This window comes from Cucurbita maxima, unplaced genomic scaffold (assembly GCF_002738345.1).
Source record: "Cucurbita maxima cultivar Rimu unplaced genomic scaffold, Cmax_1.0 Cma_Scf00014, whole genome shotgun sequence".
NCBI lineage: Eukaryota > Viridiplantae > Streptophyta > Magnoliopsida > Cucurbitales > Cucurbitaceae > Cucurbita > Cucurbita maxima.
The window spans coordinates 4,499,350-4,523,593 of record NW_019272030.1 but is presented as its reverse complement, the minus strand read 5'-3'; the positions used below and the strand labels follow the sequence as shown (position 1 = coordinate 4,523,593).

Below are 24,244 nucleotides of genomic sequence, written 5' to 3'. Positions count from 1 at the left end.
TAAAAAATTACCAAATTTTATTGATTCCAACAAACAAACAAACAAAAAAAAAAAGTGTTCTTAAATTTGACCCAATTTTATTTTAGTTATTTAATTTTATATTTGATTACTTTGAATTTAAATTTTCGTTTTACGTGTTAAAGTTGTATAAAGCTAAAAGTTAAAGAATATGACTAAAAATATGAGAAAATATTTTTTTGCAATAGTTCAATCGGATTGTTAGTCAATATTGTTTTTTTTGGCTTTCTTTGGATGTTTGCTTTGGAGATCTCACATGGAGCCCAATTCCTTACATGCCCTAGGGTTGAGTCTAATACTATTTGTGACAACTCAAGCTTCTAATGTCTTTGCTCTCACACTACTTGACATTTAAGCTCTGATACTATTTACAATAGTCCACGTCTCTTAACATGCCTCTTAGTATTTGATTAAGATACCATTTACAATAGCCTAATCCGTATGTGTGAAGCTTTCCCAATGAGTTTCTAAAGCCAAAATCCAGCAAAAAAGAAAAAAAAAAGGGGAAGAATAAGTATCTTTTTGGGTTTGATGGAGAGTGGAATTGGTGATCATAGTTCCCCATTCCAAAGCTGCCGTAGCTTGGAAACAGGTGATGCTTTCCTTAGCATCTACTTCTCTGAGAAATAAGTTTCCAATAATTTGGGAATGAAAATTTATACAAAAATAGATAATTATGATGTACGAGTCTTAATTATGCATCAAAGGCTGTTGTTGAGGTCAAAAACAAAAACATCAGCCTATTACCCAATAAAGAAGCTTCTTTTCTGTCTTTCAATTGGGTTTCGACATCGACCCATTATTCTTCACATTCATCTTCATTAAACTAACCATCTATTTAATATTATAGATCATACCCATTTGGAGACCCACCCATCGGGAGCCTCCATCTTGAAGGGCTCCACTCCACCCGACCAGAGATGGGGTGGAGAATGAGCGTCCGATGAAACCAGCTCAATTCCAGAGTCCTTCCATGTTCTTGACTTTTTACAGAGAAGATGATCTAAAGCAGTTAGCCCAGATGAACATACTGACAAAGACGTCTCCTCTGCCTACCAGAACCGGAAAAGAGGCGTTTCTTCTTTCTTCACGAACAAACCCATCTCACCCAACCTCAATTTCACTAACAAAAACCTAATTCTCAACGTAAAGTTTCTCCCTTTCTCTCTCTAAACCCTGTTTCATGTCGTCGTTATATTTCTAATCCCTTCTCTTCACTCTCTCTCCTAATTTTCTTCTTCTCGTATGCAGCCATCTCGCCGCAAGCTCTCTCTCTCCTCTTCACAATTGGCGGCAATGAAGCCTCGAAAGAACAGTAATCTCTCCATATTTGCAGTCGTTTTCTCCGTTTTCCTATTTGGGTTTTTCATGTACAATGAAGACGTCAAGTCAATTGCTGAGTTTTCATTCTCCCGCCCCAAAACAGAGGAGCTCAAAGAACAGAGCAAGAAACAGAGCTCCCCTGTTCTTAACCCCCTCCAAACTGACGCTTCCGTGGATTCAAGAACACAGATGAACTCGGAAGAATCAGAAACAGATGAATCCGTTAATCACAAAACGATCGCTACTACCAAGGAGGACGAAGAACAGAGCAATCAGAACGTGGAACAAGAAGAAAATGATGACGACGATGTTGAATTGCCCCCTGAAGAATGCGATCTGTATAATGGGAAATGGGTTTTCGATAACACTTCATATCCTTTGTATAAAGAAGATGAATGTGAGTTTCTAACATCGCAAGTAACTTGCTTGAGAAACGGAAGAAAAGACTCTGTTTTTCAGAATTGGAGGTGGCAACCAAGAGATTGTTCCTTGCCCGAGTAAGCTAAATCTCCAGTTTTTTCCTAAGATTTTACCTATAAACACTTGGATTCAATCACTAAATTTATGGGTTTTTGCTTTAAGATTCAAAGCTAAATTGCTTCTGGAGAAACTGAGGGGAAAGAGGCTGATGTTCGTGGGAGATTCATTGAACAGAAACCAGTGGGAATCCATGGTTTGTTTGGTTCAATCGGCGGTTCCTCCGGCCAGAAAAAGCTTGGAAAAGATTGGTTCACTCGCCATCTTTAAAATCCACGTATAAATTCTTTCCCTACAAATTACTTTTGTCCATTACTTCAATTTGAAGCTTCATTTTTTTGTAATGGGTAAAGTTTTCCGGTCGGCCCGTAATCGTCGGTGGCCGGTTCAATTACTTTTGTAAAAATTAACGGGGGGGAATGATCGTATGCGTGCAGGACTATAATACTACAGTGGAATTCTACTGGGCCCCATTCTTAGTAGAGTCAAATTCTGATGATCCAAGGATGCATAGCATTTTGAACCGGATCATCATGCCTGAGTCCATCAATAAGCATGGAGAGAACTGGAAAGACGTGGACTATCTCGTCTTCAATACCTACATTTGGTGGATGAATACTTTCACCATGAAAGTTCTGTAAGTACTTTTTTTTTTAATGTAAAAATTAAAAATTAATGAAGAAATCATAATTATTTGTAATGTGATGTAAATAGGCGAGGATCGTTTGATGAAGGATCAACGGAGTACGATGAACTCGAACGACCCGTTGTTTATGGAAGAGTGTTGAACACGTGGATGAAATGGGTTGAAGAAAATGTGAACCCAAACCGAACCATGGTCTTTTTCAGCAGCATGTCTCCTCTTCATATCAAGTAATTTTTCTGTCTTTAATTCTTTTTATTTTATTGATGATCGATTGTTTTCATTTTCTGGTGGAGCCCATGTAAATATCACGTAAATCATGCCACAAATTTCCTTTAAAGAGACAAACTTTAAGTTAAAAAAAATAAAAGCGGATATAGCTCCGCCGAATAATCAATTTCGTAGGGTCTGTTTTGGATGTCGTATCTAAATTTTATTTCTTACAATAGGAGCTTGGATTGGAACAATCCAGAGGGGATAAAATGCGCAAAAGAGACAATGCCAGTACTGAACATGGCGACGCCGCTGGAAGTGGGGACGGACCGTCGGCTGTTCTACATCGCGATGAACGTAACGCAGACAATAAAAGTGCCGGTCCATTTCCTCAATATCACCGCCCTCTCTGAGTACCGCAAAGACGCACATACCTCCGTTTATACCATTCGTCAGGGCAAAATGCTGACTGCGGAGCAGCAGGCCGACCCCGCCACCTACGCCGATTGCATCCATTGGTGCCTGCCTGGCTTGCCCGACACGTGGAATGAGTTCATTTACACACGCATCATTTCCGGCTCCTAACAACTCCACCATACCATTATACACCCTCAACCTTTTTTGGTTCTTAGTCTTTGTTCTAAAAGATTTTGTATAAATTTCTTCTTTATTCTTATGAAACTTTTTTGGTTATCGAATCGGGTTACGACTGAATATCCCACTTCTTTATGCCGCTCCTTGCTTGCTCTACGGCATACTAAAAAAAATAAGAAAATCAATCATTATTCAAGTCTATCCTCTTTAGTAAGGACTTTTGGAACATACAAATGATTCAGAATATGGATAATATATTGCGCCTGTGATGACATAGTTGAATGTTTGGGAGTCAAAGCCTCTTAAGATTAGGAGATCTACTCAGTCATCCATAAAAGCATGGTTATATTGCGTGTAGAATGATTATTAGTCGGTTAGTTGACCAAACAGTTGATTATGATAGATTTTAGAATTCTAAGAGTAAAATTATCGTAAGATTCCCATTTGTCCTTCACCTAGGTTGTTGGTATTGAAAAAATACAATAATTTACAGAATTTATGCAATATATAGAGACAAATTAACGATTAAATTTGTAAATTTTGATTTAAATTCAGTTGAAAAGAAGAAAAAAAGGCTATTTAAGTGACAGGCCCAAATGAGAAGATGGGCTGGGCCATATGTTTAAGTTCGGCCCATCTCTTTGCCCCTTAAAAAAAAATCTCCATTTCGAGTGCCAGATGCATCACTCCCCTTTTGCCACCCGCGGACTAGGACCACATAATGAGTAGTTGAGTGAGAGTATGACACATCAGCCCATCGCGTACATTTTTTCCACTTAAATTTATTACCTTTGTTTTAATCTAAGAAAACCAATAAAACACACAACTTTATTTTAAAAATTTTAAACAAATAAAAATAAAACCAGAGTTGAGTTATAATTATCATAAGTTATAACTTCCTTAATTTAACAATTATGTGGATAATTACTGATTAAATACTGTTTTTACCTCATTTTTATATCATTTAACTACCATTAGTAATCTAGTAAGCTATGTAATTTTGTTTAAATATACGTTTATTAACTTTGCGATTACTATTTCCATAATTGAATTAAACATAAGCAAGTAAAAATGTGGTAATAAATTAACAAAAATGATAAATAAAAATCTACTAAAAATACCTCGAGCACTTAAAAATGATTAAAAATAAAAATTTGAATCTCCCCATCCCAATTATAATTATTTTAAGAAGAAAATAGGAAAGGAAAAATAAATAAATAAATAAAAATGGGGTTGGCTTCCGAACCTGTATTTATTCAATTGTGCCTCGGGACACGTACCGAAATACATGCCTGGCATAGTTCACAAATTTTAATATGTTATTTGTATATTATATATTATTAATACATTGAAATTTCTTCCCATTTCATCCGACTAGAAAAATCACTTCCTTTTAATATAGTTGAGCCAGACTATATATTCCCACTCCCTCCCTTTTCTTCGTCTTCTTCTCTCTCTCTTTCGCTCCCTATTTCTCTCCTCTGTAGGTCTCTCTGTTCCCTCTGTCGTTCCGAGGGTCCGAGGGTTTCGTCGTTGCCTCAGATCTCGCCTTGCTCGACTTCTGCTTATAGGCGTCCCGTATCTCTCTTCTTCTCTCTGTCTCTCCTCTGCTGTCTTGTTAGATCCGCGTGAGTTTTTGCTATCGAGCCATCATGGCGGCTGCCAGCGCTCCGATCACTATGAAGGAAGCCATGACGGTGTGTTTCCTCTTACCTTTTCCAAATTTTTGAATTATACACTCAGTAAGCTTAATTCGAAATGTTAATTGTGTTTTAGTCGATGTCGATGGATATTTGATTGCTCAATTTTGTTCCGTGTTCGCATCCTTTGCTGCCTGCTTGATTTTTCGATTTAAGTTGTTTTGATTGTCTATCTCTTGTTGTAGTTGGCTCAGATCCGATTCTGGTTCTGTTTAGATCTGCAACTTTGTGGTCTATCTTGCATTTGGTTATTCATTTCTGGCTTTTACTTTTCGTCTATCGAGTGCGCCAATTTTATTCCGGCCGCGAGATGGATTGTATACTAACTGATCGGGTTGTGTGATCTGATGACCTTTCAGCTTCCGAGCATTGGAATTAATCCGCAATTCATTACGTTCACGCACGTGACAATGGAATCAGATAAATATATTTGCGTCCGTGAAACAGCACCGCAGAACAGTGTTGTTATCATCGATATGAACATGCCAATGCAGCCCTTGAGGAGGCCTATAACTGCGGACTCAGCACTTATGAATCCTAATTCTAGAATATTGGCTTTGAAAGGTGTTGTATAATTATGCTGAGTTGATAATTTTCTGTTTTCAATTATTGTTGTAGAAATTCTAATATAAGAAGTATAGGTTTTAGATATTGAATAGATGATTTAATTTCGAATCCTTTGTCATCTGGGAAGATTTCCGCCAATGATTTTCTACAACATTCCATTGCTTGATGATGGCCAAGCTAGTGAGATTTAATTCAAATTCTGTCTACATTAGGTTTGCTTGACCTAACATCTGCACGAGAAGATCATTTTACGTGCTCAACTTTCTAGGTTTTTGAGTTCAACTGTCATACATGCCTTAAAAGGAGTTTCAAAAGTAATGTGTATAAAATGTTATATATTGTGGGAAATAAGCGTGACGGAGTCTCGTTCGTCTGGAAAGACAAGATTCAAACAACCAATTTTATTTGAAATATGCTGAACCACTTGAATTAAACTCACTCCATGCCAGCTTTATGTTTGTGAAAACAGAAATCCTCTTCTCTGACTCATGTGGCTCATTTTTTGATATAAGGTTTCTACCATTAGTCTGCGTTTATGTTTCTTTGCATTTTCTGTCACCTTTGTTGCACCTTACGTGTCTGTTTTCCACCATCATGTAGCTCAAGTCCAGGGATCAACTCAAGACCACCTACAAATATTCAACATTGAGATGAAGGCAAAAATGAAATCACATTTAATGCCTGAGCAGGTTGGAATTCCAATCTGTATTTTCAAATTGGAACTTTGAGATTGTTCCAGAGCATGGTTTTCTCATTGAGATTCACAGTACGTGGCACTCATGAGTTTTCTTTGTTTATAGGTTGTCTTCTGGAAATGGATAACCCCTAAGACATTGGGCTTGGTCACACAAACTGCAGTATACCATTGGTCCATTGAAGGTTGGGAACATTTTCTATTTTCTTTTCAAGTAATCATCCTGGATATTAAATAATTTGTGTCATTGATTTCACTCTTATTTGTCTTCACCCTTGTTTCTTATAGGTGATTCTGAACCTGTGAAAGTGTTCGAGAGAACAGCCAATCTGGCTAACAATCAGATTATAAACTATCGGTGTGATCCTTCTGAAAAGTGGTTGGTTTTGATTGGGATTGCCCCTGGTTCACCTGAGGTATGTTATCATTTTCTTAAAATTCCTGTTCTCCATGTAAATGGAACTTCTTTCTTTTTTTTAATACAAATTTGTACATACAAAAAATTTCTGAATGATCAAAATGCGAATGGAGAAGTTCTTTTTTCTTCCACACATGAAGGAAAAATGATTCGGATAAAAATGCTGGATGCAACACATTTTGCTGGTACTGGTTAGGTCTGATTTTAGAATCAGGACTTGTAAGGATATGTAATATACAGTAGTGTAGTTGTGGGACTAAAGCAATACCAACTCTGTTTATGGCTTAGGCTTCATTGTATAATAGTTTCCAAGCTGTGCTTCTTCCAGAAACGAATTTGAAGACCATTCCAAGTGTTTTCTACCTTAGAACTTATTGGTTGTGGTTGCCACTCCAATTTCCTACTTGGCTGGTTGACCCACATTTTAGCCCTTTTGCCTTCTTCTTGAACATATATATGCATATATGGTGTGCTGAAATTTTATCCTGCTTACATTTATTGTAATATGTAGAAATTATGATGCTTTTACAACTCTAGGGTTGATAGGTTTCCGATTTTCATTTTTCTTTTTAAATAGAGGCCACAACTTGTGAAAGGGAATATGCAACTTTTCTCTGTGGAGCAGCAGAGAAGCCAAGCTCTTGAAGCACATGCTGCATCATTTGCTCAATTTAAAGTAAGAGGCTTTTTGGTAATGTACTTCTTATGTCTTCTATGATTATTATTTTGCATTATCTGTTTTTTGATTTGAACAGCTTCCTGGAAACGAGAACCCTTCTACTCTTATATCCTTTGCCACAAAGACACTTAATGCTGGACAGATCACTTCCAAGTTACATGTCATTGAACTTGGTGCCCAGCCAGGTTAGCTTGCTCTTATATATCCCATTTTGTTGTTTTCTTGGATTAATTTGTTGTGTAGTATTATGGATTGCTGGGTCAAGTTACATTTGACCTAAAAATATTAGGTTTGGCTATTCTTTGACGGCATGTCATCTTTTTTTTGTTGTGTTCACAATTTTTTGTGTTGCAATTTATTTTGCTAAAATGTCTTTATGGCTATCTGTAGATATAATCCCCATTCCCGGTTCTCATCATGTTAGATGTAAAGTATCCATTTTGTAATCTCATCTTTCAAATCTGTCATGTGCCTGGTAGACTGTGATTTGATTTGTTTTCTTAAATGAGTTTGGATATGTAAAGCTGTTACTGACCTGAATGATTATTCATGCACAATCCTATCTTGAAAATTGATCCATACTATTGAGTCTTTGAGCGAGAGATTGTAAGAAATCTTCAAACAAAAACCTTGGAAGTGTCTGAGGATAGTACTGAAGAACCAAAGCATGTTGAAGCAGTTCTATGAAGCCTTGCGTAGTGACGTTCTTAGACTTTTTGCGAACATAGTTGTTATAATACATTTTCTAAATGTAATATTCACAGGAAAACCATCATTTACAAAGAAGCAAGCAGATCTCTTCTTTCCCCCTGATTTTGCTGATGACTTTCCTGTTGCAATGCAGGTACTAAAAAGTTACTCACTTGATTTTTGCAAGATTCTAGTAACCCTTTTTTTTATTATTATTTTAGTGATATTTTTTCTAAATATATTTTTTAATTTTTAATTTTATTTATTTATTTACAGATCTCACACAAATATAATTTGATCTATGTGATCACCAAGCTTGGGCTTTTATTTGTATATGACTTGGAGACAGCTGCTGCTGTATATAGAAATAGGATCAGCCCAGATCCTATATTTTTGACTGCAGAAGCTTCTTCAGTGGGAGGATTTTATGCTATAAACAGGAGGGGTCAGGTGTTACTGGCTACTGTCAATGAACAAACAATTATCTCCTTTGTCAGTGGCCAGGTATGATCATGCCACAATTTCCTTCTCTTTTGGAATTATGTTTTTTTTATTCTGTATTATATAATTGAGACTAATGAACTTTTTTGTTCTATGACAGTTGAACAATTTAGAGCTTGCTGTCAATCTTGCTAAAAGAGGAAATCTTCCTGGTGCTGAAAATCTGGTAAGCTTGCTGTATAAGCATAGTTCTTTTGAACCCACCATCGGTTAGTCTATCCATTAGTTAAATAGGAAAGTTGGGGGTGGTTAAAAGAACCTCGGAGATTCCAATAGAACCAAATAGCATAAAGTGGCGGTGTTGGGTTCAAATGGTTGGAACTTGTTTGACAGAGGTTGGTTACTTGGTAACTCTTTTTATTTTATTCCTACGTACAAAAATTTACAAACAATCAATTTAGAGTGTTGAAATGAGCATTAGTATTTCAAGAAATGCTAATTTCTAGAATTAGAAGGAAGACTAGAAGCGATTTTAAAAGTTTAAGTATCTAAATAGGATGATATATGTCAATCAGGTGTCAATTTTATTTATTTATATATTTTATATATTTGCTTTGAAATAATCTACTAGAATAGATCGACTTGTTTCGTCATGTGAAAGAGTTGAAATTTTTTGTCTAAACTTTGCTTTGTTCTTATTTTCCTTCACATTTATAATCTATGCCGTTGATTACCATTCATGCCACTCTTAAAAACTTTTGGGTGGTTGATACAATTTTCCACAACTTTCACAGGTTGTCCAGCGTTTCCAAGAACTTTTTGCTCAAACGAAGTACAAAGAAGCAGCCGAATTGGCTGCTGAGTCTCCTCAAGGGATCCTCCGTACACCAGATACTGTTGCAAAATTTCAGGCATTTTTCTTTCCCTTCTCTTTTCTTCCAGGTTGGTCATGATTATGACCTTTGTAGGTGTCATGTTATGCTGTTTGTCTTTCCCTATTTTACTTGGTTTTGACATCTGAAAGCAACTTGCACTTTCTCTTTCGCATATATCTATATTTCTATTTGCTTTCTTTACTTCCTATCTTTCTCCATGGGCGATGGTGTCTTTTTTCCTCTCCTTTTCTTTTAGGTATTAAATGGCTAAACAGTTAGTATAGCATAGTATTAGTGAAAATCAATGTTAGTAATTGGAGTATCTTTTCCCCTTGTATGAAACTAGATTTGGAAGACACTGTAACAAGAAAAATTGTATCCATGATGATGGTTGTGGGGACACCTTGAGGAAGTTTCTTTATCATTTCTGAACTATACCATTGGCTTGTATTAATTATTGTATTAATTAAATGATGCAGAGTGTGCCGGTGCAAACTGGTCAAACACCACCTCTACTGCAGTATTTTGGAACTTTATTAACGAGAGGAAAGCTGAATGCATTTGAGTCATTGGAACTATCTCGTTTAGTTGTAAACCAGAACAAGAAGAACCTCTTGGAAAATTGGTTGGCTGATGACAAGTTGGAATGCAGTGAGGAACTAGGAGATCTTGTGAAGGTTTGATGTCCTCATTTTATTGACGTCTCTTTTTTCTTGTTTCAGGGTTAAAAATTAACTACTCTTGCTTATTAATTCATGTGTTGTGTAGACTGTGGACAATGACCTGGCTTTGAAAATCTATATCAAAGCCAGAGCGACGCCAAAGGTAGTTGCTGCCTTTGCTGAGCGGAGGGAATTTGACAAGATCCTTATATATTCGAAACAGGTAAAGAAAGGTCTTTTCTCAGTTTAATATACAGAATTACCCCTTATCATTCTTCAGATTTTCATTAATTCCTAAAGTTAGTCCTATTCTGATTTATCTTTATTATTGCTCTTTGTTCTATTTATCTAAAATTAGTCGAGTATCTTACCATTATAGTTGCGCTCTTTGTTTCTCTCTCTCTACATTAGTAATGATGGCAATTATGTTTTTAAAACTTTCTTTACTACAGTTCTGTTTTGTAGTGTTATTTATTTAATTATTCTTTCAAGGTATTTGGACCATGACTGTTTTGAACAATAAACCATACTTCTCTCATCATTAGATTTTCCACATGTAGTTCTTGCAAGAATTGTTATGGAAGTTTTTCTTTGTTATAGGTTGGATACACACCGGACTACTTATTCCTTTTGCAAACAATTCTCCGAACGGATCCCCAGGTATGCAGATTCATGGTTAAAACCCTTGTTAACTCATATATTTAATTGATATCTGGTCCTATAGAAAAAGGGGAAAAAAATATGACCTCTAGGGGCAGCCACGTCGGCAAGGGATTGAGGTCTCTTGGTCGTCATACGGGCTTAGAGGTCCCAAACTCAAACCTTTGGGTGAGCTTAATACCAAAAACCGTGCGGAGCCTGGAGCTGGAGCAGGTGCTCCTAGTTATTGGGGAGCAAGGCTTAGTTATCAGGCAAAAGAGAAATTAAAAAAAAAAAAGAAAACTGTCATGAATAGTGTGGATGTTCCCTCCTCCCATTTGTTTTGGGAGACTGAGAATTTATTTTCCTGATTTGTAGGGAGCAGTTAACTTTGCATTGATGATGTCACAAATGGAAGGAGGTTGCCCTGTTGACTACAACACAATAACTGATCTTTTTCTTCAGGTTTGTTATATCTTCGCAATGTTTTAGCTAGGAATTTTAATTGCGATTGTAGTGCTACCATGTTTCTAATCTTTTTTTTTTTTCGTGCATCATTAAAAGTTGCCGAGTATTTTTTTTACCTTTACATTTTGTTGTATTACAACTATTTGTATGAATGGGTCGTTACATGTGATTCTTATAATTCTTACAATAAGGTTCCTGCTTTGATTTTTCCCAGAGGAATTTGATTCGTGAGGCTACTGCTTTCCTGTTAGATGTTTTGAAGCCAAATCTACCTGAGCATGCTTTCCTCCAGACAAAGGTTTTTTCCCTCACCTTTCTTAATTAACAACCACTTATACCTGCTGATGGCATTATTAAAACTGTCTATTGATTTTTGTTGCACAGGTCCTAGAGATCAATCTTGTAACTTTTCCAAATGTAGCTGATGCCATATTGGCTAACGGAATGTTTAGTCATTATGATAGACCAAGAATTGCCCAACTTTGTGAAAAGGCTGGGCTTTACGTGCGAGCTTTGCAGGTAGGACTACTTTTAGCAATGCAATCTCTTTTCCAATTCTATTATACCGCTATAATCTTTATGGACTTAAGCTAGGTTTATTGTTAATTCTACCTGCTTGCAGCATTATACAGAGCTACCAGATATTAAACGAATCATTGTGAACACACATGCTATTGAGCCACAGGTTTGTCTAGTTATTTGTTGCATCTCTTATCTACTACCGAGAGTATGTATATTCGATCTTACATTTGGTTATTTGCAGTCACTTGTAGAATTTTTTGGTACCTTGTCTCGTGAGTGGGCTTTGGAGTGTATGAAGGACCTTTTGCTTGTGAATCTCAGAGGCAACCTTCAAATTATTGTGCAGGTAAACTAGCAATCTTTCCATTTCTTTTTTAATGTTTGTTTAATTTAAGGGGGTGTTAGCATAGCAAAGCAAAATTAACAGTTAAGATTCTGATGTTTATTTGTACAGGTTGCAAAGGAATATTGTGAACAGTTGGGGGTGGATGCGTGCATAAAACTTTTTGAACAATTTAAGTCATATGAGGGCTTGTACTTTTTCTTGGGGTCATATTTGAGTTCGAGGTAATTTTTCTAGTTAGAAATAATACTATGGGAGGGTTGTTTATGGTTTTATGATTTAATTTAAAATTTTTCTTTTTAAAATTTTCTGGTACAGTGAGGATCCTGACATTCACTTCAAGTACATAGAGGCTGCTGCAAAAACAGGACAGATTAAGGAGGTCGAACGTGTAACAAGAGAATCAAACTTCTATGATGCGGAGAAAACCAAGAACTTTTTAATGGAAGCTAAGCTTCCTGATGCACGTCCTTTAATTAATGTGTGTGACCGGTTTGGATTTGTTCCAGATCTCACACATTACCTTTACACCAATAACATGCTCCGCTACATTGAAGGCTATGTTCAAAAGGTATGTAGCATTTTTAGTTTGGTTCATTTTCCATCTTTCCATTTGGATTAAAATAATTATATCAAGGTTATTGCTGTTTAAATCAAATTTGATGGCATAATTTGGTAGGTGAACCCTGGAAATGCACCTTTAGTTGTGGGCCAGCTGCTGGATGATGAGTGTCCTGAAGATTTCATTAAAGGATTGATTCTCTCAGTAAGATCTTTGCTTCCTGTGGAGCCCCTAGTGGATGAATGTGAAAAAAGGTGGTGTTTCCGATGCCTTTTTCCTTATTGACTTGTCTCTTAATAGATTTTTTCTGTATGGGTCATATACAATCACAAGATCTGATTAATTTATTTGATTCAGAAATCGGTTGCGGTTGCTTACTCAATTTTTGGAGCATCTGGTGAGTGAGGGAAGTCAGGATGTCCATGTGCATAATGCTCTGGGTAAAATAATTATTGATAGCAACAATAATCCAGAGCACTTCCTCACCAACAATCCGTACTATGATTCCCGTGTTGTGGGTAAATATTGTGAAAAATGTGATCCCACTTTAGCTGTTGTGGCCTATCGACGTGGACAGTGTGATGATGAGCTTATTAATGTTACAAACAAAAACTCATTGTTCAAACTGCAAGCAAGGTTAGTGATATATTAGAAAATTTTAATTGTTTATCTAGGTTAGATGCATTATCGGCAATATGATTTACTCCGAACTGTCATGCAGATATGTGGTTGAGAGGATGGATGGTGATCTCTGGGAGAATGTTCTTAACCCTGAAAATGAATATAGAAGGCAGCTCATTGATCAAGTTGTATCAACAGCCTTGCCAGAAAGCAAGAGTCCAGAGCAAGTTTCAGCTGCTGTTAAGGCTTTTATGACAGCTGACCTGCCACACGAGTTAATTGAACTTCTCGAAAAGATTGTCCTTCAAAACTCTGCATTTAGTGGAAACTTTAATCTGCAAAATCTGCTTATATTGACAGCCATCAAGGCAGATCCTTCCAGAGTTATGGACTACATTAACAGACTGGATAATTTTGATGGACCTGCCGTCGGTGAAGTGGCTGTGGAGGCACAGCTGTATGAAGAGGCATTTGCAATTTTCAAGAAGTTCAACTTGAATGTTCAAGCTGTCAATGTCTTGTTAGATAACATTCAAAGTATTGAAAGAGCTGTAGAGTTTGCATTCCGGGTTGAAGAAGATGCAGTTTGGAGCCAGGTTGCAAAGGCTCAACTAAGGGAAGGATTGGTGAGCGATGCTATTGAGTCTTTTATCCGTGCAGATGATGCCACTCAATTTCTGGAAGTCATTCGTGCCGCTGAGGATGCAAATGTGTATCATGACCTGGTTAGGTACCTTTTGATGGTTAGGGAGAAGGCTAAAGAACCCAAGGTGGACAGTGAGCTCATATATGCCTATGCGAAAATTGATCGGTTGACTGAGATTGAAGAATTTATTCTCATGCCAAATGTGGCTAATCTTCAAAATGTTGGCGATCGGTTGTATGATGAAGCCTTATATGAGGCTGCTAAAATTATATTTGGCTTCATATCTAACTGGGCCAAATTGGCTGTCACTCTTGTAAAACTGAAACAGTTCCAAGGTGCTGTTGATGCAGCACGAAAAGCAAACAGTGCAAAGACATGGAAGGAAGTGTGCTTTTCTTGTGTTGATGCTGAAGAATTCCGCTTGGCACAAATATGTGGTCTTAACATTATTATCCAGGTGAGCATTACAATCAAATTCAACCTGCTTAATTTTTGCTATCTCTTATCTCCTCATTTTATTTTACTTTTACCTCCTAGGATGTGCCTGTGTACAAAGATGTAAAAACCAATATCTATTTTGAATTCCTAGGGATGCTGTTTTTTATATGCTTATGTTTCCCCCGTACTGTACTGTGATGTGTGATGTGACTTGGTAATTGATTAACCATCCTGTGGTGCCTCAATGAATAGGTGGATGATCTGGAAGAGGTCAGTGAATATTATCAGAATAGAGGATGTTTCAATGAATTAATCTCTCTAATGGAGAGTGGACTGGGGCTTGAGCGTGCTCATATGGGTATCTTCACTGAGTTGGGAGTTTTGTATGCTAGATACCGCCATGAGAAGCTTATGGAGCATATCAAACTGTTCTCAACTCGGCTGAATATTCCCAAGCTTATACGAGCTTGTGATGAACAGCAGCATTGGAAGGAACTTACCTATTTGTATATCCAGTATGATGAATTTGATAATGCTGCAACTACCATCATGAATCATTCTCCCGAAGCATGGGATCACATGCAGTTTAAAGATGTTGCTGTCAAAGTTGCTAATGTGGAATTGTATTACAAGGCTGTGCATTTCTACTTGCAAGAGCATCCTGATCTTATTAACGATCTTCTTAATGTGCTTGCACTTCGTGTAGACCACACACGAGTTGTTGATATTATGAGGAAGGTTATACTTCGGAGCCCTTTTTTTTCTTCTATTGATTTCTTACTTGGTAGTCGTCTTGGCTCTTGATGCTGAGTGCATTCCTTTCTCTTGGATATTAGGCTGGTCACTTGTTGCTTGTGAAGCCATACATGATTGCAGTTCAGAGCAACAATGTGTCTGCTGTGAATGAGGCCTTGAATGGAATATATGTTGAGGAGGAAGACTATGATAGATTGCGTGAATCAACTGATTTGCACGATAATTTTGATCAAATAGGCCTTGCACAGAAGGTGAGTGATGTTTTCCAGTTGGATGAGTAATAAATCTTGTTGCAAAAGTTTAATGATGTGTTTTTGTGCAGATCGAGAAGCATGAGTTACTTGAAATGAGACGTGTTGCAGCCTACATATACAAAAAAGCCGGAAGATGGAAGCAATCCATTGCCTTGTCAAAGAAAGACAATCTCTACAAGGATGCAATGGAGACAGCATCCCAATCTGGTGACCGTGAACTTGCCGAGGAGTTGCTTGTTTACTTCATCGAACAAGTATGTTTGATATTTTTAGTTGTTTAAACAAGCATGCTCATGCATTTTGACGCAAAATTTTGAAATATTGAATGTTAAATTGCTAAGAGTGAGCCACAAGGTTAAAGTAACTGCAGATCCAATAATTGAAAAATATGTCAGCATTCAATTGTTCTCGCTGGATGTGAAACAAAGCTCTTCAATTTTTTTTTTTTTTTTTTTTTGGACTTACCTGGATCTAAAATTTTCACTACAAGATCCACAATTGAGTAACAGAAAATCCAATTTTTACAATTGGGTCAAATAGATCAAATTCTTGTATCTGGGATGCGGGTAAAAGCACTTCCTTTATTACTTGTGTGAACGTGGGTCGCTTGGTGCTTGGTGGAGGTGGCCTTGATCTCATATATGATTTCTTGCTTTTTAGCTCTGCTATGTATGTAGCATTTTCTGTACTCAGAAAGTCGGCAAATGAAATTAGTTTTAATCTTTTTATAAATGGTTTCTGTGCAGGGAAAGAAAGAATGCTTTGCTTCATGCCTCTTTGTTTGTTATGACTTGATTCGGTCAGATGTTGCTCTTGAACTTGCCTGGGTCAACAACATGATCGACTTTGCTTTCCCATACCTGTTGCAGGTGACTTGTCTTAATTCATACCACTTTTTATTATCCAGGTTTATTGGTAGGACTTTAAATCTGGAGATTCTTTGGTTTCCACCAATGTTTTCTGGGAACTTTGGAACTTGGGTTTTGGTTCTGATGAAATTGATCTTCCAAGTTAAGCCGTTAGCTGTCTTCCTCCTAGCAGCATATCTGGGGTGTTTGGCTCACAGTTCTTGTTTGTGTAACCTAGGGTTAAAGAGTCAAGGCTATGTTTGGATAGGAAGTTTTCATATTCTGGCCTATGAGCTTACAAATCTCACATTCTAAACTTTATAGTATACCAAGTTAGAAAACTATACTTGGGAAATTTACCTGTTATTATACCTCATATTATAACTTTCATCAATGAAATTGTTTTTTTTATTAAAAAAAGACTCGTTAACTTTAATTGATCATAAACCCATAAATCAAATACAAATACAGACGACACCAAACCCTAGTTTCTAACTCATTCTATTGCACAATCTTAGCATAAATGACACAAACCTAGACTTTCCAACACCAAGCTTGAAAAATTGAGGCTTATTTAGAAGCTTGACCTAACATACCTTCGGAAACTATCCACAAATGCTTGTTGCTCAGCTAAGTTCAGTTAGATCTTACAGATTTCTTGTGGCCTTTGTCATCGGTTAGTCTTTATTGTTAAGAAAAATATGATTATCTACATAACATAGTAGTATGTGACCTGCTGAAATTTTTTCTTTATATTGCAGTTTATCAGAGAATATACAGGAAAGGTTGATGAGCTTGTGAAGGACAAGATTGAGGCTCAGAAAGAGGTCAAGGCCAAAGAGAAGGAAGAGAATGACGTTATTGCTCAGCAGGTAAATCCCTCAGTTTTTATGTCAGCCTCTTATCAATTTGTTGCCCCTTTGCATCATCCCAGCTGTTCAATGTTTCTTTCTGTATTCTGATTGTGAGCTTCAACCGCAGAACATGTATGCTCAGTTGCTGCCTCTTGCTTTGCCTGCACCGCCAATGCCTGGTATGGGAGGGGGACCAGGAATGCCAGGCTTTGCGCCTCCACCACCACCAATGGGTGGATTGGGAATGCCACCAATGCCACCTTTCGGCATGCCACCGATGGGTAGCAGCTATTAAAAAAATAGAAAAACCTAGTAAAAATATGCGGGAATCGACCATAGATTCTAGGGAGAGTTGAACCCTGCAACAAATGGGGGGCTTTTCTTACTTTAATTTTATGCTTCTCCCCCACTTCTTCTTCTACGGGTGAATAATTCTCGAATTTTTGTCGTTCTGTTCCTGTGTTATAGTGTTGTGGACTTGTCTTGTAATATTCTTTTGTTAGTGCAGGCATTTTTTTGGATGCTGGGCAGCAACCTGAGGGTTCTGTATTTTAAGAATTTTTTTTTCCTCCATTGTAGCCTGGCCTTTCATTAGGAAATGCTGCTTTAAATGATGATAAAAACCAAGTTCATAGATTTTCATTTTTCCTTGGGTTCCTTCCCCCGCCCCTCTATTGCTGATGGGTATACTTAGTTCTTGTTTGGTTACCGTGTTTCATCGGTCTTCTTTGAGTGATGCTTTTCATTTCGTACCACTTCTGGTGTGAATAATTCTTTCAATCAACTTTGAGGGTTGAGAATTATGAGTTTATTATAACTTAAGTACGTACAGGAATAAACAGTGATTTGTTCTGTTCACATAAGTTTTATATAGATGCGGCTGCGAAAGAAATGTCAATTATATGGTGGACAGGAACACGTTGATGGAGTTATATTATTATTATTATTATTATTTGGCACATTTTTCTTGTATGTCTGTTGCCGACGAAATTATTCGTCTCAACCCAATCCCCATCCACACACCACACTCTCTTCTCATCTACCTGAAGCAACCCCCCACACTCGTCTTCTCTTCAAATTAGTGCAAAAAGACGGGAAATTATGGCCCCCACATGATTTTGAGATGGGACTTTTGCAATTTCGAGTAGTTGATCAGAAGTCGTATCAATCTTTAATACATTCAATTACATGGTTTGTGCCAAACGGGGCCCTACATTATGGCCCCCCTTTTTGCATTGCAGTTCAAGCTTTGTTGTTTCCTTCTTCTGTCAACAAAGACCACCGAGTTTCTTTCTGAACAAGCCGCTAAGGTAAGGCTCTCTCTCTCTCTCTCTTTGGGAGTCCTACTCAGGCGAAGATGCTTTAGTTGGTAAAGTTGTTTGAGGGTTTCTTCTTTCCCTCTTTCTAATCTTTTACACGACTGTAACTGTTAACAGGCACAACCACAAAGCTACATGAAAAGTTGCCTACAAAAAGATGCACAAGTTACTTGGAAACATGGAGGACCTGTTGGTATGGAGTGTAAAGTGCTGGGCTCCATTTTCAGCCTCCATAATGGAAATATTCAGTATTATATCCTGAAACTCTCAGTCTCGGTTGTTTTTCTATTTTTATGTCTCGAGATATTCTTTTCATAATAAATCTGTATGACCTTATCTTGGAAGGGGAAGAGAAAAAAAGATCCTATGTTTAAAACCACAGTACTGTGAATTTTAGAGTACTAAAGTGATAGTGTATAGATAGGATTGTAAGGGAAAGGAGGTTTTTTGACGCAAACCCATAAAAGAACTTGCCATAAGTCCAAATGGGTCGGAGTTGATTCTGTATGGAGATGGAAATTTTCTGTGATAGTTCATCCCAAAATCAAAGATCCTTTGGATCTGCCTATGTTTCCAGGGCAATATGGGATTGGGATCTCGTTAGATCCAACAATTAGTCGAGTTCCTTGGTGTGCTCTGTTTATGGCTATGTTTCATTTTTTTTTTTTCTTTGCTGAAAATAATGATTTAAATTTAGTGGGAATGGTTTTACATAAGGACAATCTTTAATTGATCAGATCGTGGAGGCTTAGCTTTATCAGAGGGAAAACCGGAAACTTCAAACTGAAACGACAGCCATACACAGCCAAAAATGATTTTCGGTTTGACGAATTAAAGGCTATTGGACATCACACCAATCACCATCAAGATATAAAGATCACACACATTATTTTTATTATTGTTGTTATTAGTGCAATCAACAGTAGCTCTCCAGATGCAACCATAAAAACTAAACTTTGAGACGGATTTAAGAAGACTGGCCCTGCTTCCCCTTTTGCATCTGTCATGGAGGATAACTGGGATTCGTCCACTAAGCCTGAGGGGCTAGATTCAAGCCGTGAACCTTCTCTGCGTCTTCCATGGATGATTAATCCTCAGCTTTCAAGCTCAACAGAGCTTCGGATTGATGGGTTCCCTTCGTTTTCGACTCCAGTAGAAGGAATTATTGGAGAAGACAGAGCAGCTTCTGCTTCCAAGAGCCATAGCCAAGCGGAAAAGAGACGTAGGGACAGGATCAATGCTCAGCTTGCAACCCTTCGGAAACTCATTCCCAAATCTGATAAGGTACTCTTCTCTCTCTCTCTCTCTACCTCTCTCTTTCTAACTGGGATGACCAGAAACACTGAACATAGCAAAAAGTATCTACTTTTCCATTCTCCTAGTAGATAACAGATCCCATGCTCAGAGACTCATCTTCTTTGTTTGTATGGAAGATGGATAAGGCAGCTCTGTTGGGAAGCGCGATCGATCAAGTGAAAGATCTGAAGCGAAAAGCAATGGAAGCCAGCAAGAACATGACAGTTCCAACGGACATGGATGAAGTAACAATCGACTCCACCATGGTTGAAGACCACAGCAGGAACAATATTGAGATAAAGGTATCAGTGAGCTGCGACGATCGGCCAGAACTGTTCACAGAGCTCATCCAAGTGATCAAGGGGCTGAGGCTCACCACAATAAGGGCTGATATGGCTAGTGTTGGTGGCCGCATTAAAAGCATACTTGTCCTTGGCAATAAAGATGGTGAAAAAAGTGTCTGCTTAAACACTGTTCAGCAGTCTCTTAAATTGGTTTTAAGTCGATTGTCATCATCCTCGAGTGCTTCGACCTATCGTATTAGAAGTAAACGACAGAGGTTCTTCCTCCCTTCTCATTATTCCAAGTGATCTTTCTTCTTCTTCAATAATTTAATTGTGAACAGCCCACAACGGCTCCATTGAGCGACAGTGATGCTACAATACAATCACTATGGATAGAGAAAAAGATTTAAGAGTGTAAAAACCAGAGCTTCATGAAGAAAGATTATGGAGAATTGAAGCTGTTGCAGCAAAGCAACAACCGTCTCTCATGTGAAAAGAGGGAGCTTTGCTGTTAGACTCATAGTTGGAAAACAGAAATAGATTGGGAAAAATCCATATGAACGTTCGTTCAACACATCTCATCGAGTTCATTTTTTCTTGCAGCAATGCAGATAAGACTTCTTAAGAACGTATCAGTAAATATCCACTTTGATTGGTAAAGAAAATGTTAGCTAAAATGGTGCCTATTGAACCTCGTTGTAGTTCATAATTGAACAATTTGGATTGAACATCAGTATAAAATTTAAAATTCAAACGAACTTCATGTCTTTACAAACGTATAAGAAATGAATTTTCCTCCATTACCAAAACTGAATCTAACCGAATAGAAAACAGGGAAGTAATCGGCTATCCCGAGTTGGAGAAACATGCATAGATGAATAAATAATGGCATCCATCCTGACGCAATATAAGCAACAAACCCATCATCTCATTTGCCAGTGCTAAAAAAAGGCTCTAATCTGAATTGGGGTTTCACAACTGACCAGAGAGATGGTCGAGAGAGTTTGATATCAACCTATGATTAGAAGGCGTTGAATGAAAACATTGTTATTCATCCTTATGCCATACTAGCTTGATCCTGTCCAACCTTGTATTTCTTTCTAATATGAACACTGTTACAAAACATAGTCCCGGCATTTCCACTTCTAAGGTTAATTATACACTTAACGAATATATAAAATTAATCAAACTAATGGGCGGTTGTATTGGCCCAAAGTAATCTTCTGCCGAGTGCTAGAACACTACACAGAAGCTATTTTGACATCGATCAGCATATTCTAAGGGTAATAAAGCAGGAAGGATCGACTCCAATCTTAAACGCGATCAATTAGCGTTTACATGCTTGCAGCAATGGAATGCCAGAACAGGTCATGCTAATACGTTCATGTTGACAAGCAATTTAGGTTGCGGTTTCATGATTGGATCGCGAAATAAAACTTTAGAAATGAATGGGGAAAACAAACATACCATCAACCGACGTTTAAAAAACTCCAGACAGTGAATTCAATAATGTAGATCTCAGAGTGAATAAGTCGAACAAAATTGCACATTGAAACCAAAAAAAACTCGATAAAAATCCAACAGAAACACAAGAATTCAACTATTACTCGTCCTAGATCAGTAACGACTAAAAGAACGATTCTCTTTTTATTTAAATCAGACACGAACTACTTGGATCTTTGCCTCATCTTTCGGCGCTTCCTCTTCAATCTCCTCATTCTCTTCTTCTTCCACTGTTCATCGAAAGAAAAACAAAACAACAAAAGATATTTATCGAGGAACCAAGCAATACGAGTAAAAAATACTCCATGCCAATGCTTGGAAGCTAACCTTAGCCCTCATGTCGAAGACCTGCTAACCGATCGCCAAAGAACAACAATGGTCCTGCAGACGGGGCGAGTGACAGGAACGACTACGTTCTGGATGCTACGGCTTCGGATTTATATACACGCGAACAAAACCCTAATTTAAAGTTGAATTTTAATGGGCCACTTCGGGCCGTTTTTGGGCCTTGTAACTCATCGAAATGGCCCAATGCTACAAAAGACATGGCTAGAAACCGAGGTTTGTAATTTAAATTATTTAAAAAAAAAAAAAAATATACGTATTTTTGTTATTTTAATTTAGTATTATGTTTTAAATTGGTTGACACTAAATTTTTACGTCGAGAAAAAAAATCTAAGAAAACAATACTTAATAATTAGAAGAGGAAGAGGATTGCGGAGAGGGCATAACGGGGAGAGAGGAGGCCATAGAGGAGGAGGAGAAGGCGGAGGCGGTGGATTGGAGATCGAGTTGTTCTCGGTAACTGTAGATCACGATGGCGGCACGGTCGTAGGCACGGGCGGCGTCTTCAGCGGTGGAGGAAGTACGGAGGCTCTTGCGGGTGCGCTTGCGGGGCTCACGAATCTCGGCGACCCATTTGCCCCAACTACGCTGACGGACACCGCGGTAACGAAAGTTGTTGTTGTTGTATTGTTGAGGTAGCATGATATTTTCTTGCATTGTTGTCGATCCTAGTTAATGTGCTTATCTTAATTCTTTGTTTTCCTTTCAAATTAATGAGAGCTGAGAAGATAAGATCTGGGCTTGGAGGGCCCAACGGGATTTCGGGCCCAGTCTCATATTTCTTGGCCCAATCATAATACTTTCAGACCACGACCACAACTCCCAATCTTACTATTTCAAAGCTCCTCTTTCATTGAACCTGCAACCAGCAATCCCATCCCTCCCATGGATGCCCTTCATGAATGCTTCTTTCTCCTTTTTATGAGAATTATAACCATATCATGAACTGCTTACTCTACTTATATGCTCGTACAATCGAATATCATAACAGAAATTCTCAACTACAATCAAGTTGGGCTTCTTTATACAGAAACAAAAAAATGAAATTCTTCATCAAACCCTGATGATAGAGACAGAGAGACAGAGAGAGAGTTCAAAGTTTCAAGCTTTAAATGGATAAGGAAAGTGGGTGAAGTCACATAAATATCCATATTGGGTGATTGCGGAAGAGCTCTGCCCTGCAGCGATGCTCAATCCACCATAAGGCATATTAACAACACAATTTTCCAAAACACCCAAAGAAGAAGGAGAAGAAGAAGAAGAAGAAGAAGAAGAAAAGGTGTTATAATTATGATCAGAATCAGCATAACGAGCAAGGCGAGCTTTGGCAATGGCAAGATCATGTTGAAGCTCCACCATTTTAGTCTGTAACAGAGCTATGGCACCGATGCAGCCATAAACAGGGTCTCTCAGCCTGGCCTCAGCCTCATAAGCCAAAGAGTTCACAGTGTCCTCTCTCTGCTCCTCAGGCACCTCAGTCAGAATCTTGCTCACATTACTGGCCCCAAAAACCTTATGAACTTTAGCAAACTTCTTAGGCTCATCAGACCGAAAATAAGGCGCAAATATACAAGTGGGAGTGCATCTTCTCTTGAGCAATTTGCAGGCTGCACAAGAAGAAGAAGAGCGAGTCTCATGGCAACCTCTCATGGCTGCTCCTTCATCATGTCAATAAAAAAGAATATCATATTCATATTCTTTGCAACAGAGGATGTGTATTTATATACATATAAAGGATTGGTTGGGGAGTAAGTGAAAGATGAGGCGATAGAGGGGGTGGGGCCTAAATTGGTTGTGGGGTGTGAAGAGTAAATGCAGGATTGAAAGCTTGAAAGAGAGTATTCAAGGAAAAAGAAGAAACACTTTAAATAGTTTTATGAGAAGTGGGAATTAAAGAACATGGGGGGGTGCCATTATTTGTGCTCCGAACTTAGGATGAGACATCATATTTGTGGTCGGTGTAGCTGCCAAAAGACTGGTACAATACAGGAACAGGGGTGCTTGCTCGAGTGAAAGGAAGTGCTGAAGGGATACAAACAATCCCATCAAACAAAGTGTTGGACAAGGACGATAATGGAATTCCCAGAACCCACTTGTTAAAGAATGGTCGTCGTTTTCCCCAAAGCAGAGTTTCAAAAAACAGAGAGAAATGGCTTGTTTGGAAAATGGAAAAACAGAGCATGGTTGGGGGATGTTGAATTTGCGGTCTCTGTTTGGTGTGGTTTACTGTAACTCTTCTTTATGCTGCTTTCCTCCTCTTCCACTAATTTGCGTAGGCCCCCTTACTTTGGACTGCATTTGTACGACTCAACATTTCTGTAGGACCCATATAATGAAGAGACAAGTGAAGTTGGGCTTTATCATTGGGCTTTTCTCTTGAAGCCCACTTTAGAAAAGTCAACCCACCTGCATATAGTTTGACAAAGTTAGTGTGGTGCAAGTAATGCATAGTTTTGAAGATATAAAATTGGTTGGGGATCTGACTATTTTGAGGAGGCAGGAAATTGCTCCAAGTGGCAGCTACCCAGAAGTTCTCCTATTGTCCATACAGT

At 38.0% G+C, this 24,244-nt stretch overlaps 4 protein-coding genes and 1 long non-coding RNA gene across 10 annotated transcripts; 3 read left to right on the top strand and 2 right to left on the bottom strand.

Annotated features, from left to right (window-relative positions):
- The first annotated feature begins 731 nt into the window (after positions 1 to 731).
- Positions 732 to 3,433, top strand: LOC111489707 (protein ESKIMO 1-like). 2 transcript variants are annotated; one of them, XM_023138042.1, is made up of 6 exons: positions 732 to 1,164; positions 1,270 to 1,838; positions 1,924 to 2,095; positions 2,256 to 2,455; positions 2,533 to 2,691; positions 2,911 to 3,433. In XM_023138042.1, the coding sequence occupies exons 2-6, from the start codon at positions 1,315 to 1,317 to the stop codon at positions 3,257 to 3,259; spliced, it is 1,404 nt and encodes a 467-aa protein (XP_022993810.1). In that variant the 5' UTR covers positions 732 to 1,164; positions 1,270 to 1,314; the 3' UTR covers positions 3,260 to 3,433. The 2 variants fall into 2 exon arrangements, with proteins under 2 accessions (XP_022993810.1, XP_022993809.1); XM_023138041.1 differs by lacking the exon at positions 732 to 1,164 and having other exon boundaries at positions 1,171 to 1,838.
- A 1,250-nt stretch (positions 3,434 to 4,683) lies between these two features.
- LOC111489252 (clathrin heavy chain 1-like) lies at positions 4,684 to 17,592 on the top strand. Of its 2 annotated transcripts, XM_023137384.1 has the most exons (30): positions 4,685 to 4,965; positions 5,328 to 5,532; positions 6,136 to 6,224; positions 6,336 to 6,414; positions 6,518 to 6,645; positions 7,225 to 7,323; positions 7,403 to 7,511; positions 8,091 to 8,170; positions 8,293 to 8,520; positions 8,618 to 8,683; positions 9,252 to 9,368; positions 9,812 to 10,009; positions 10,101 to 10,217; positions 10,595 to 10,654; positions 11,012 to 11,098; positions 11,316 to 11,399; positions 11,486 to 11,620; positions 11,724 to 11,786; positions 11,865 to 11,969; positions 12,078 to 12,190; positions 12,285 to 12,537; positions 12,646 to 12,782; positions 12,886 to 13,164; positions 13,250 to 14,252; positions 14,486 to 14,971; positions 15,070 to 15,240; positions 15,312 to 15,497; positions 15,990 to 16,112; positions 16,853 to 16,963; positions 17,073 to 17,592. In XM_023137384.1, exons 1-30 carry the CDS (start codon positions 4,921 to 4,923, stop codon positions 17,238 to 17,240), a joined length of 5,124 nt encoding a protein of 1,707 aa, XP_022993152.1. In that variant the 5' UTR covers positions 4,685 to 4,920; the 3' UTR covers positions 17,241 to 17,592. The 2 variants fall into 2 exon arrangements, with proteins under 2 accessions (XP_022993151.1, XP_022993152.1); XM_023137383.1 differs by having other exon boundaries at positions 4,684 to 4,965; positions 11,724 to 11,969.
- A 568-nt stretch (positions 17,593 to 18,160) lies between these two features.
- LOC111489256 (transcription factor bHLH51-like) lies at positions 18,161 to 20,535 on the top strand. 3 transcript variants are annotated; one of them, XM_023137390.1, is made up of 4 exons: positions 18,161 to 18,255; positions 18,382 to 18,512; positions 19,002 to 19,548; positions 19,698 to 20,535. In XM_023137390.1, the coding sequence occupies exons 3-4, from the start codon at positions 19,270 to 19,272 to the stop codon at positions 20,148 to 20,150; spliced, it is 732 nt and encodes a 243-aa protein (XP_022993158.1). In that variant the 5' UTR covers positions 18,161 to 18,255; positions 18,382 to 18,512; positions 19,002 to 19,269; the 3' UTR covers positions 20,151 to 20,535. The 3 variants fall into 3 exon arrangements, with proteins under 3 accessions (XP_022993158.1, XP_022993156.1, XP_022993157.1); XM_023137388.1 differs by having other exon boundaries at positions 18,382 to 19,548; XM_023137389.1 differs by lacking the exon at positions 18,161 to 18,255 and having other exon boundaries at positions 18,356 to 19,548.
- Positions 20,536 to 21,295: 760 nt separating this feature from the next.
- Positions 21,296 to 21,819, bottom strand: LOC111489260. Its single transcript, XR_002719346.1, has 2 exons — positions 21,675 to 21,819; positions 21,296 to 21,577 (listed from the first exon to the last, which is right to left on the bottom strand). It is a non-coding gene; the product is annotated as an uncharacterized LOC111489260 (long non-coding RNA).
- Positions 21,820 to 22,672: 853 nt separating this feature from the next.
- Positions 22,673 to 24,241, bottom strand: LOC111489259 (LOB domain-containing protein 21-like). Of its 2 annotated transcripts, none has more exons than XM_023137392.1 (2): positions 24,177 to 24,241; positions 22,673 to 24,098 (listed from the first exon to the last, which is right to left on the bottom strand). In XM_023137392.1, the coding sequence occupies exon 2, from the start codon at positions 23,340 to 23,342 to the stop codon at positions 22,794 to 22,796; it is 549 nt and encodes a 182-aa protein (XP_022993160.1). In that variant the 5' UTR covers positions 23,343 to 24,098; positions 24,177 to 24,241; the 3' UTR covers positions 22,673 to 22,793. The 2 variants fall into 2 exon arrangements, with proteins under 2 accessions (XP_022993160.1, XP_022993162.1); XM_023137394.1 differs by having other exon boundaries at positions 22,673 to 22,707; positions 22,754 to 24,204.
- Positions 24,242 to 24,244: the final 3 nt, after the last annotated feature.